Raw genomic sequence first — 13,923 nt, 5'->3', positions numbered from 1 at the left:
AAATTTAAAGTTTTGGTAAAAATGAACCACCTAAACTTGGATTAAAGGGGTATTCCAGGCCAAAACTTTTTTTTATATATCAAGTGGCTCCGGAAACAGATTTGTAAATTACTTCTATTAAAAAATCTTAATCCTTCCAATAGTTATTAGCTTCTGAAGTTGAGTTGTTGTTTTCTGTCTAACTGCTCTCTGATGACTCACGTCCCGGGAGCTGTACAGTGCCTATGGGGATATTCTCCCATCATGCACAGCTCCCGGGACGTGACATAATCATTGAGCAGTTACACAGAAAACTTCAGAAGCTAATAACTATTGGAAGGATTAAGATTTTTTAATAGAAGTAATTTACAAATCTGTTTAACTTTCCGGAGCCAGTTGATATATAAAAAAAATTTTTGCCTGGAATACCCCTTTAATGTCAGACACCGGTGCCATTATAGGCCTTCTTATGCGGAGTAGGAATAGCTGTATAGAAATGACTTGGTTGTAAATGGCATAGAGACCGATAATGAATCCTACTATAATTAAACAGTCTCTGTAGCAATATGCATATTAATGTTGTCTACAAATCCCCTTATTTGTATACAGGATTTACAAGAAGCGAATAACTGTTGATTTATTGTTACTTTTGTACCTCAAATTTAAAATTGCTTTCTTTATATATAATAATAATAATAATAATAGAGGTAAAAAGATATTATTCACTTCATGCTGCCTTTTGTGTGTATTTTTCGGTGTGTTAGGTTAGGCTTATATGTTGAAACATATTTTTCCAACAATCAAGATAAGGAAAACAAAGTTTAATTTCAGGAAAAAAAATCATTTATTAAATGCAAAGATATTTTCCAAATGTTTTCGCAATGCATGGCCTAATACATATGATATGTCTATAGGTACACAGATATCCAGATGGATCGGTTAACTGGACCGTAAAAAAGGTTCCTATCTTTTTTTTTTTTTTTGTCCAAACATGGTATGAGTATATCCTCATAAAGATATCACTCATTGTTCTTAAATAATGTTTGTAATAAATTTGAACATTAAGGTGTTATAGATATTTTTAAAACAAATAATGTAGACTAGAAACATGTTAAGAAAAAGCTGTCTAAATAGCCTTTAAAGGCTATGAATATCTTCACACTGTTTTTTTTTTTTTTTTTTTTTTTTTTTTTTTAAATGCTAAATTATCCAGTTTTCTGAATAGTCTGCCCTGCCATGTTGTTGCTGTTGTAGAATTTGTGCAACTCCTGTTCATAGCTGGCAGTCCTACAGCTTCTAACAGAATAATACTCTTGATGGTGTCAGCACTTTCTGCTCTACTCCCTTCTCTCAGCTAGAGATGAACGAAGTTAAAGTGATTAGATTCATGACAAACCTTGCGGCTCGGCAGTTGATGACTTATCCTGCATAAATTAGTTCGGCTTTCAGGTGCTCCGGTGGGCTGGAAAAGGTGGATACAGTCCTAATAAAGAGTTTCCTAGGACTGTATCCACCTTTTCCATCCCACCGGAGCAGCTGAAAGCTGAATTAATTTATGCAGGCTAAAGTCAGCAAACGCCGAGCCGCGAGATTCGTGACGAATTGAATCACTGTAACTTCGCTCATCTCTACTCTCAACATTAGAGATAACAGAAGAGGGAGAAAGGCATCCATGGCTTTATACTGTGATACAGTACAGCCTGTATTATCTGCCCTCCCTAAATATGAAGGAGAGCATTGGCAGGGGAAATGGCATAAGTCACAGGTTATATTACAAATAGTGAGAAGAATTTCCACAACAAACAATGCAGGAGGAGACTGGGATCAAATTCAGTCACCAGTGTCACCTTCACTAACCTGTCGGTACCGACTGGCAGTCAAGTGACACTGATGACAATGGTACTTACCTTGTCCTGTGCAGGGGATCTCCGGTAATCTCCTCCGTTAATTTCAGCTCCAGACCGGCTTGGGGCGCGGCGGAGCTTAGTGACATCACTGCTGCTGTTCTCTAGATGCTGCTGCTCTCTGCTGGCTCTAGCTACTGGAGAACAGCAGCGGTGATGTCACTAAGCTCTGCCTGTGCCCCAAGCCAGGCCGGAACTGAAGTTAACGGAGGAGATCCCCTGCACGGAACGAGATAAGGTAAGTACCATTGTCATCAGTGTCACTTGCACTACCTGTCGGTACCGACAGGTTAGTGCAGGTGACACTGGTGACAGATTTCTTTTAAGCATTAGTGTTTTGTCAGCACAGTGGAGAAGAGATCCATCGTGGGTTATAGAAATAGAAAATTAATACAGCATATTAATGCTGTGTTGACACGTGAAGGATATTGAAAACAGTATAGCTTGTGGGGCTACGTCGTGTATGCAACTCCAAGAATTGTCAATGGAGAAGTTACACAAATTGTTAAGGAGAACGACTTAGCTGTTTTTGGCTTTATTGTTGTATATTGGAAAAATAACATAGTGTCTTTTTTTAATCTCTTTTATAATCCCAACCTCAGATCATGGTTATGTCCGAGGGGTCATCCTTTTCTTCAGGCACCAGTCTTCATCTCCCTAGTCTCCCTAGTAATTCTTTATCCTTTTCCGATGTGAAGAAGAGCAAATCATCTCATGGATCCAAGGTGAGATTGTCCACCACATTCTGATTTATGTTTTTTATGTTTATGTTGCGGATCATTGCTTTATCGCAGTACATGCATAACGTTTATTCATGTGGCACTGCAAGTAACACATGAATGAACTTTGTGCATGTATTGCTATAGAGCAGTGATTTGTCATCTCAGCCCAACCTACCCCACATCATCATTATCATCATTAATGCAGGTCATTCAGCCACAGTCTAACACCTCAGCTTAGCCCCACCTCAACAAAGGTCGTTTAGTCACAATCCCATTACAGCTCAGCCCCACATGGATCTATTTCCAGCACAGTATAGGATGCATCCCCCAACCCCAGGACTTTTGCGCATCCCTAATAAAAGGCTCATGTGTAATAAAGACTTATCAGATGCCAGTATTCCTGGGGGACTGCACACTGAGATTTGATGGGAGATGCAGCCCTTATGTTTGTATTGATCATTGTGGTCTCAGCATGTGGATCCCCGCATGCTATCTTATAACAAGTTCCTGCAACGTGTCAGCGCACTGGTTTTGTGCAGAAAGATGCATGTAAGTCTTGAAGAGCTGTGTGAATTAATAAATTCCAGTTCACTGGCATGTAACATTTAACCCCCCGAGGCTAGAAAAAAAAGCTACTGTATGTGAACCTGAAATTAATCAGTTTCTTTGATCATAAGTAACAAGCAAAATGAGGTTTTAGCTCTTACTTTTTATGCAGCTCCTCTCTAGAAGATAAGGGCAAAACGTTGGATGACTATTGTGCAACTTTATTTTATATGCTTTTATAGATTTAACATTATATGGTATTGATTGAGGTCCAGATAAGTAATAAGAGACAATTCTATCTGCCTTTTATACAGAATTTAGAACTGATCACTTCACATAAGACATATTGTATCTCCACCAAACTGAAAAGAATGTTTCCGCTTTTACGTTCACCTTTTCACCACTTTATCTCATTGAATTCATACTGTCATGCCAGTGTTAAGTCCTATTCTTTAGTACTCAAGTGCAAAAAATGATAATACAAGTTCCACATCACCAACCTCACATCATATATGTTTAGTGTGTACACCAGGAAAGCTCCTAACATACATACATGTATACAGGGGTCTGTTTACATGGAGGCCATGGAGTGTCCTTTGCTTCTGGCTGACCAGTATACAGCAGAAAAAGAGGATGGCATTGCATCATAGACGATGATTTTCATTAAGCTGTATTCAGTAACATATGTGCCAAAGTATTTTTTTTTTCTAATAGCAACCGTGAGGATCTTAGAAGCCACTGCATTGCAGTATAATAATAATAATGATACTAATAATAAAATGATCTATATATAAGGGTTTACCAAGAGGCACCCTAATGCAGAGCTGAACAAGTTCTTCCCTGTTAATGCCTGTAGGCATTCTTAATTTATAAATATTAACAAATGTACGGACTCCTTGAAATGGTGTAACTGGGTCCTTTGTCAACAGTAATTTGTCAACCTTTGGCCTAATCCTATCCATCAGGAAATCATTAGACTTAAGGGTAGAAGTTGGTTTTGTGTATTTTAGTCTACAATACATGCAACATTTACTATCAGAAATCTTAGTATATCCAATTTGCTCCAGCATTGTCTCATTCTCTATGAAAACAGATCAATTGAAGAACAAGTTTAAAGTCCACTTTTGTAACCCTTTATACCCTGCTTATCAAATCTCTGCTAGTGACTTGAATAGAGAGATTTGCAATCTTCTGCACATAGAAAAATAAACATGACTCAGTTCACATAATTCCGAGTCAGTATATGAAGAAAAGAACACAAAGCATCAGTATGAAAATCCCTATTTATGTGTTTTTTGATATTGTGTGTCGGTTAGTTGAATTTTGTAAAGACCTTGGCCCAGATCTGGTTTTGACCATTACAACCAATCACAGCTCTGCTTTCATTTTACCAGTGCTCCTTAAAGGGATACTCTGCAGAAAAACATCTTATGCCCTTCCCTTTGGATAGAGGATAAGATGTCTTATTGTGGGGGTCCCGCTGCTCGGGACCCCTGCAATCTCTGGGCCGGCAGCAGCAGCATCCAGAACACGGAAGCTTGTAGCATCTGCATTTGTAACGCCATGCCCCCCCACCCATTCATGTCTATCTATCCATTAGATAGGGGATAAAATGTTTTTCGGGGGAGTACCCCTTTAAAATATGAAAGCTGAGCTGTGATTAATTGTTGAGGGCAAGACTAGAAAGATTTGGTTTTTAGGAAGGTTGCTAAGTCTTGACCTTTATGGACTTGTCCAGATACAGTATATGTCAGCTAACACAAATAAATAACAAGTTGTCAGGAGAGGAGGTGGATTCCATAGCCACATATATCAGCACACTTTTTTCAAAAGTTCTGTACAGACAGATCAGATCATTTTTTTTTAAAGTAAGAACGTTTTATACATTTGGTGTTTGTTTCCAAAGTTGACTTTATATATTTTTTAACTAGTATTTTAGCAACCAAGGGCAGTGCACACGTATTATATCTGCCTTTTATATAGTAGTCCTCTTACCAGACTAAAAATGTTCACATGCCTTAGGGGCCAAACATGTATTCTCAGATTGCATGTTAATAATGGCACTTTTGTTTTAGGTCTAAATTGCCAAAATTGTAAAGTGATGAACAAAGGCGTAATTATAGAGGGCGGAGAAGTTGCAGGCCCTACCACGCCCTGGTGCCTTTTTGGGCCCCAGCAGCCACATAAGAGATCATTAATATATTACATAGCGCTTGATAATTTAGGGTCTTGTTACAGACTGTACGCCTCTGGCCATAACTATTGTTTATAGGATATAAGAAATACACCTGTAAAAATCCTATCAGGTAGTAAACAGAATAAGACAGCACTATTGACCACTTCATAAACTGCCTAATGCAACCATTAGTCACATGTTGTATGTATGTTTTTATTAACATACGCAGGGGATGAATAGAACGTTGATGCACCAAATGACCAAATATGTCCCCATTGCCTTTCACCTGTTCAATCTATTTGTGCTTTTCCCCAAAAGCACAAAAAGTCATTTGCATCCCTTCCGAGCCTACCATTTAGGTTTCCTATATTCTTATTAAAATGCTACTTATTTGTACAGGAAACATTGAAAAACCTGGTTTCTCAACACTCACAGTAAGAATACTTGAGCATGACTTGTAACTGTAAAATGAAATTCATCCTAGTTTAATCATAGAAACCAGAAAGAATATTTAATATATTTTTTATTATATATTTATAAGTTGGTTATGTTTCTTTCAGGACCCAAATAAACCAGTTAGTGCAAACAGTAACAGCAACCCAATTAGCTTACCTAAACCACACAAATCTTCAAAGGAGCACAAGGAGAAATCATCAAAAGACTCAAAAGAACATCGAAGTGCCTTCAAAGAACCATCCAGGGAACATACAAAATCTTCCAAAGAATCGTCCAAAAAACCCAAAGAAAACAAACCACTGAAGGATGAAAAAGTTGTCCCTAAAATGGCCTTTAAGGAACCCAAACCCATGTCAAAAGAGCCCAGGTGTGAAAACAATAATATTCTTACAGTATCAAGTGGTCATCAACAGGAAAAAAAGGTCTCCAGTAAAAGGCCATCACATATGGACTCAGAGGACCCATTAAACAGAAAAAGGAGAAAAAGCAACTCTGAATCTTCTCTTAAAACTTTTTCAAATTCTTCGCTACTTATTTTGTCCTCCTCGGACAAAAAATCTTTAAAAGACAAATCTCAACCTAAAACTGGGAAAGTAAAAGTTGAAAGTGAAGTTTTGGATAAGAAGAAGGTGTCACTGCCCCCTTTTGAAGACATTGTAGACCCAAACGATACAGATATGGAGGATAATATGTCATCCAAATCAGAGGTATTGTATGCAGTTTGTTTTACTGTACTGTGTTTGTTTTTTCTGCTACTAGGTTAAAGGGATTGTCCAACGAAAGACCACTTATCAACAGGATAGGGAATAAGTGTCTGATCATGGGGCTTCTGAGAGGAGTGCATGCTGTAGACGGCACATGCTCTATTTCTATAGTGGTGCAGAAGAGACCTGAATGCTGTATTCAGACATCTTAAGTGCTCTCATAAAAATGACTGAAATGAATGTAGACAGCAGGAGCTTCAGACACCCCTACCTGGTGAATAGAGAATAAGTTGTCTCTTTCTGGTCAACCCCTTTTTTATGAAAAGTAACAATGGTGACCTGATTTGATTATTATTTGTTCAACATCACTAGTATTCAGCTAATATCTGATCATTTAATTTGACCAATGTTGGTTACACCTTGGCTGGTTCTTGTGCTGTATGCATAAAGAATCTGGAATTCATCCAGGTATTAAGGAGGGTTCAACTGGTTGTGCAAGCTTGGCTTACTACATGGTCTTTGTGAAAACAGATTTCCTCTGCGTGAATCTCTTTAGCTTTTTTATTAGCTTAGATGTTTGCTTAAGCTAGGATATGTATTGTTTGCTGCTTACAAACATTTATAGCAAATTATTTTAAGGGGTAGGCGTCAGATTAAACATCCTGCATACTAGTCTATCCATAGACAGGGTGGGCAAATCTATTTATGTTTATATAAGTGTGTGTGTGTGTGTGTGTGTGTGTGTGTGTGTGTGTATGGGTGTATATATACAATGCTCAAAAAAATAAAGGGAACACTTAAACAACACAATGTAACTCCGAGTTAATCACATTTCTGTGAAATCACACTGTCCACTCAGGAAGCAACACTGATTGACAATCAATGTCACATGCTGTTGTGCAAATGGAACAGACAACAGGTGGAAATTATAGGCAATTAGCAAGACACCCCCAATAAAGGAGTGGTTCTGCAGGTGGTGACCACAGACCACTTCTCAGTTCCTATGCTTCCTGGCTGATGTTTTGGTCATTTTTGAATGCTGGCGGTGCTTTCACTCTAGTAGTAGCATGAGACGGAGTCTACACCCCACACAACGGGTCCAGTTAGTGCATCTCATCCAAGATGACATATCAGCTGTGGCAAGAAGGTTTACTGTGTTGGTCAGCGTGGTGTCCAGAGCATGGAGGTGCTACCAGGACACAGGCCAGTACATCAGGAGACGTGGAGGAGGGCAACAACCCAGCAGCAGGACTGCTAACTCCGCCTTTGTGCAAGGAGGAGCAGGAGGAGCATTGCCAGAGCCCTGCAAAATGACCTCCAGCAGGCCACAAATGTGCAAGTGACCACTCAAATGGTCAGAAACAGACTCAATGAGGGTGGTATGAGGGCCCGATGTCCACAGGTGGGGGTTGTGCTAACAGCCCAACACCGTGCAGGGCGTTTGGCATTTGCCAGAGAACACAAAGATTGGCAAATTTGCCACTGGCGCCCTGTGCTCTTCACAGATGAAAGCAGGTTTACACTGAGCACATGTGACAGACATCACAGAGTCTGGAGATGCCGTGAAGAATGTTCTGCTGCCTGCAACATTCTCCAGCATGACCGGTTTGGTGGTGGGTCAGTAATGGTGTGGGGGGGGGGGGGGGGCACACAGCCCTCCATGTGCTTGCCAGAGGTAGACTGACTGCCATTAGGTACTGAGATGAGATCCTCAGACCATATGCTGTTGCGGTTGGCCCTGGGTTCCTCCTAATGCAAGACAATTCTAGACCTCATATGGCTGGAGTGTGTCAGCAGTTCCTGCAAGAGGAAGGCATTGGTGCTATGGACTGGCCCGCCCGTTCCCGTTCGACTTGAATCCTATTGAGCACATCTGGGACATCATGTCTCACACCATCCACCAACGCCACGTTGCACCACAGACAGTCTAGGAGTTGGTGGATGCTTTAGTCCAGGTCTGGGAGGACATCCCTCAGGAGACCATCTGCCACCTCATCAGGAGCATGCCCAGGTGTTGTAGGGAGGTCATACAGGCACATGGAGGCCACACACACTACTGAGCCTCATTTTGACTTGTTTTAAGGACAATACATCAAAGTTTAATCAGCCTGTAGTTTGGTTTTCCACTTTGATTTTGAGTGTGACTCCATATCCAGACCTCCATGGGTTGATAAATTTGATTTCCATTGACAATTTTTGTGTGATATTTCATATGATTAGTTCATTCATTCAGATCTAGGATGTGTTATTTTAGTGTTCCCTTAATTTTTTTGGGCAGTGTGTAATGTGTGTATAATGAGAGCAAACATACTTATTTAATTTTTTTTCCCTATGGTGTGACTTGTTAATGTCTTGAGATTTTATGTTGGAAATAATAATAAAAGTATATGGCGGTATCGTACCAAGTCAAAATCATTGTTTGAAAGTAGTAGAACAGAGATCCCAAAGGCGACTGGCGCAAACTGAATATTCGCATATTCCTTCTTTTAACTTGTGGGCCAATTAGAATGATGAAAATACACTTGTCAGAGGTTATTAACAACATCCCTAGCAACCAACAGTAAAGTTGCCCACCCCCTCACTGTTTTCTTCCTCGAATATAAGGAATACGCGAAATTCGTGAATATAGGACGAATATTAGTCTATGTATTCGCAAAATATTGCAAATTCGAATATGACCAATGCCGCTCATCACTACTCAGTATAGAGAAAAATGCAGCAGAATTAAACTCCACCAAAAAAAAAAAAATAATTAAATACTAAACAATTTAGACATTGATTTTACGCCATATAAAAATGAGAGTAGTGTGTGAGGTCGGCCTAATAGTGTGCCATAATGCTTATCCACAGTTTATACTTTCTGCTTTTTCACATTGTGACATCCACATGTGGACAAAACCATCATAGGAACAGGACAATGAAAATGACAATGATGCTGGATCTGTGAATTTTTATTTATTTTTTTATAACTGTGTTAGGAATGGGCATGTAACATTACTGTAAGTTTCGTTGTGGAGCTTCTTTAATCTAGGGATTGACAGACCTCTGTTATTCTTAAGGTCTCGCCTACAGATATTCTCTGTAGCTCGGGCATAACTGACAACAGGGCGTTACCATTCCCCATGCCAGGTGGCGGAGTCCCTACACAGACTGATTTACTAATATATTACAGTAGAGTTGGCAGATCTTCTTTACTTACTGGGTACTCTGCCTTTGACTGCATCTGATCAGTGTTTTATTCTCTCTTATAGTCTGAAAGGTGATAATACTCTGCAGATTACCTCTGTAGACCTGATGCCTGACCACTCACAGTCACTGTATAAAGGCAGTATTATTGGCTATATTGGTGCTTGCATAGTGGTAACGTACACTTGTTCTTAAGGGAATTAACATGTCTATCCTTGACTATGTTGTGTTCTACCTTTATTTTCCTCCTTGTCTTAACCCCTTAACGACCACGGACGTAAATGTACGTCCTGGTTTGGCGGGACTTCCCGCACCAGGACGTATATTTACGTCCTGTGTACATCCTGTGTATGACCGCGAGCAGCCAGGGACCTAGCTACTAGCAGCCGGGGACCCGCCGATAATGGGCGACATCCGCGAATGCACGGATGTCCGCCATTAACCCCTCAGATATGCGGCAGTGCGGCACTTTGAATGGATGATCGGATCGCCCGCAGCGCTGCCGCGGGGATCTGATCATCTAGCATGGCATCCGGAGGTCCCCTCACCTGGCTCCGGCCGTCTCCCGGGGTCTTCTGCTCTGGTCTGAGATCGAGCAGACCAGAGCAGAAGATGACCGATAATACTGATCAGTGCTGTGTCCTATACATAGCACTGAACAGTATTAGCAATCAAAGGATTGCTATAGATAGTCCCCTATGGGGACATAAAAAGTGTAAAATAAAAGTTGAAAAAATGTAAAAATAAAAAGTAAAAAAAAAGTGAGAAATCCCCTCCCCCAATAAAAATTTAAATTGTCAGTTTTTCCCATTTTACCCCCAAAAAGCGTAATTTTTTTTAAAATAAACATATTTGGTATCGCCATGTGCGTAAATGTCCGTACTATCAAAATATAATGTTAATTATCCTGTACGGTGAATGGCGTAAACGTAAAAAAAAATTTTAAAGTCCAAAAATTTCGCTTTTTTGTCACATTTTATAAGAAAAAATTAATAAAAAATGATCTAAAACTTTTATATAGGCAAATGTGGTATTGATAAAAAGTACAGATGACTGCGCAAAAATTGAGCCCTCATACCGCCCTCTATATGGAAAAATGAAAAAGTTATAGGTTGTCAAAATAGGGCGCTTTTAGATTACTGATTTTGTACAAAGTTTTTGATTTTTTTTAAGCGGTACAAAAATATAAAAGTATCTAGCCATGGGTATCATTTTAATTATATTGACCCACAGAATAAAGAACTCATGTTATTTTTACCGTAAAGGGTACAGTGTGAAAACAAAACCCTCCAAAATGTGCAAAATTGTGGTTTTCATTTAAATTTCCTCCCTAAAAAAAAAAATGGGGGGGGGGGGGGGACATCCTACATTTTATGGTAAAATGAGAGGTTTCATTACAAAGTACAATTGGTCACGCAAAAAACAAGCCCTTATATGGGTCTGTAGATGGAAATATAAAGGAGTTATGGATTTTAGAAGGCGAGGAGGAAAAAACGAAAACGCAAAAATATTGGCCTGGTCCTTAAGGTTAAAATGGGCTTGGTCCTTAAGGGGTTAACAATGTAATCGGTGAGTGGTAGCATGATAAAGTGCAACAACGTGTACTACACATGCATTGCACATAATTTTCTGAAATATGGGAGGCAATATTGTATGTGAGCAGGTCTGTACCAGTGCTGCTTTTTAGCCCCAATCTGACCATGTTTTCAAATGTACATTACAGGTTATTTACTTCTATGAATGTATTGTCCACATCTTCCAATTCACCATATGGAATATCCCTTTTCTTTTCCTTGGTGATGAGAGGAACCCTTTTCAAAGTGTTACCCAATTTGTTCATGATGTATTTCTTAATTGTCACTTTTCTTACAAACTGATTCAAATAGGTGATTGTAGTTCTAGATATCCCTTGCTGGGTAGAATTGCCTTCTCAGGGTTGTTTGGCTAAGAGTTTTGTATGACAGCTTTAGCCAGTAATGAGATATACAACCCCTAAATACTGTTCTGTCTAGCCCCATTGTTAGGCTTGATATAGCTAGTAGACTTATTAATCCAGGTTTATGTATTGAGGAGGTTAGTGGATCTCTAAAGATTTTTATGTCCATATTGAATCTATTTGAGTCTTTGGATGTTACCCTTTTCTGAGTCTTTCCTATCTTAGTGCTCGTTCACACAGCCGTCTGCCCCTGTAAATTCATTCCAGTTCAATACTTTTGCAAACGGCTGTAAAAGGATCCCATTGATGTCAATAGGACTTTTTTTTACAGTCCTTTGTCACCCTTTTGTACCCGTTTGCTTCCTATTCCATTTTTTATTTTTTGCCGGAGAAAAGACGGTACATGCAGTATTTTTTTCCCCGGATATAATAAAAACATTGAAGTCTATGGGAAACAGATGAGCCTTTAACCCCTTAACGACAATGGACATAAATGTACGTCATGGTGATGTGGTACTTAGCGCACCATGACGTACATTTACGCGCCGCCATGATCGCGAGCACCGGAGCAGTGCTCGCATCATGCCCGGCAGGTCCCGGCTGCTATCAGCAGCCAGGGACCCGCCGGTAATGGCAGCCATCCGCGATCCGGCGGATGTCCGCCATTAACCCCTCAGATGCCGTGATCAATACAGATCACGGCATCTGCGGCAGTACGGTACTTTCAATGGATGATCGGATCGCCCGCAGCGCTGCCGCGGCGATCCGATCATCCAGCATGGCAGCCGGAAATCCCCTCACCTGGCTCCAGTTGTCTCCCGGGGTCTTCTCCTCTGGTCTGAGATCGAGCAGACCAGAGCAGAAGATCACTGATAATACTGATCAGTGCTATGTCCTGAAAAATCCCCTCCCCCAATAAAAAGTAAAATGTCAATTTTTCCCGTTTTACCCCCAAAAAAGCGTAAAAAAAATAATTAATACACATATTTGGTATCGCCACGTGCGTAAAAGTCTGAACTATTAAAATATATTGTGAATTATCCCGTACGGTGAACGCTGTAAACGTAAACATTTTTTTTAAAAGTCCCAAATTGCTTCTTTTTTCTCACATTTTATTCCAAAATAATTTAATAAAAAATTAATTAAAAGTAAAACATAAGCAAAAGTGTACTGATAAAAACTACAGATCATGGCACAAAAAATGAGCCCTCATATCGCCCCATATATGGAAAATGAGAAAGTTATAGGTGGTCAAAATAGGGCAATTTCAAACATACTAATTTTGTTAAAATGGTTTGAGATTTTTTTTTAAGCGGTACATATATAGAAAAGTACATTGGTATAATTTTAATCGTATTGACTAGAGATGAGTGAACTTACGGTAAATTCGATTTGTCACAAACTTCTCGGCTCGGCAGTTGATGACTTATCCTGCATAAATTAGTTCAGCTTTCAGGTGCTCCGGTGGGCTGGAAAAGGTGGATACAGTCCTAGGAAAGAGTCTCCTAGGACTATATCCACCTTTTCCAGCCCACAGGAGCACCTGAAAGCTGAGCTAATATATGCAGGATAATCAACTGCCGAGCCGAGAAGTTCGTGACGAATTGAATTTACTGTAAGTTCGCTCATCTCTAGTATTGACCCAGAGAATAAAGAAAACATGTAATTTTTACCCGAAAGTGTACAGCGTGAAAGCAAAACCTTCCAAAATTTGCTAAATTGTGTTTTTCTTTTCAATTTTCCCACATAAATAATATTTGTTTGGTTGCGTCGTACATTGTGTGGTAAAATAAGTGATGTAATTACAAAGTACAATTGGTGACGCAAAAAACAATATGGGTGTGTGGATGGAAATATAAGAGAGTTATGATTTTTAGAAGGCGAGGAGGAAAAAACGAAAATGCAAAAATAAAATTGGTCTGGTCCTTAAGGCCAAAATGGGCCTGGTCCTTCAGGGGTTAAAGGGGTACTCCGGTGGAAAACTTTTGTTTTTAAATGAACTGGTACCAGAAAGTTAAACAGTTATCCTTCCAGTACTTATTAGCAACTGTATGCTACAGAGAAAATTCTTTGCTTTTTGAATTTCTTTTTTGTCTTGTCCACAGTGCTCTCTGCTGACACCTCTCACCTCTGTCCATGTCAGGAACTGTCCAGAGTAGCATAGGTTTGCTATGAGGATTTTCTCCTGCTCTGGACAGTTCCTGATACAGGCATCAGGTGTCAGCAGAGAGCACTGTGGACAAGACAAAAAAAGAAATTCGAAAAGAATTTCCTCTGTAGCATAAAGCTGCTAAAAAGTACTGTAAAGATAAAC

General features: G+C 39.6%; 1 protein-coding gene across 7 annotated transcripts in view; it reads left to right on the top strand.

Annotated features, from left to right (window-relative positions):
- MLLT3 (MLLT3 super elongation complex subunit) overlaps positions 1–13,923 on the top strand; it is a 237,924-nt gene that overhangs the window by 121,431 nt on the left and 102,570 nt on the right. For 5 of the 7 annotated variants that reach the window (XM_056520087.1, XM_056520058.1, XM_056520036.1 and 2 more), the window contains 3 exons: positions 894–938; positions 2,486–2,608; positions 5,888–6,490. In XM_056520087.1, coding sequence (XP_056376062.1) covers positions 894–938; positions 2,486–2,608; positions 5,888–6,490 — 771 coding nt within the window. The remainder of the gene's footprint in view (positions 1–893; positions 939–2,485; positions 2,609–5,887; positions 6,491–13,923) is intronic. The other 2 variants (XM_056520069.1, XM_056520063.1) reach the window with 1 other exon arrangement.

Source organism: Hyla sarda, chromosome 1 (genome assembly GCF_029499605.1).
Source record: "Hyla sarda isolate aHylSar1 chromosome 1, aHylSar1.hap1, whole genome shotgun sequence".
Classification (NCBI taxonomy): domain Eukaryota; kingdom Metazoa; phylum Chordata; class Amphibia; order Anura; family Hylidae; genus Hyla; species Hyla sarda.
The sequence above is the reverse complement of the archived record's forward strand: the minus strand, read 5'-3'. Positions and strand labels throughout refer to the sequence as shown.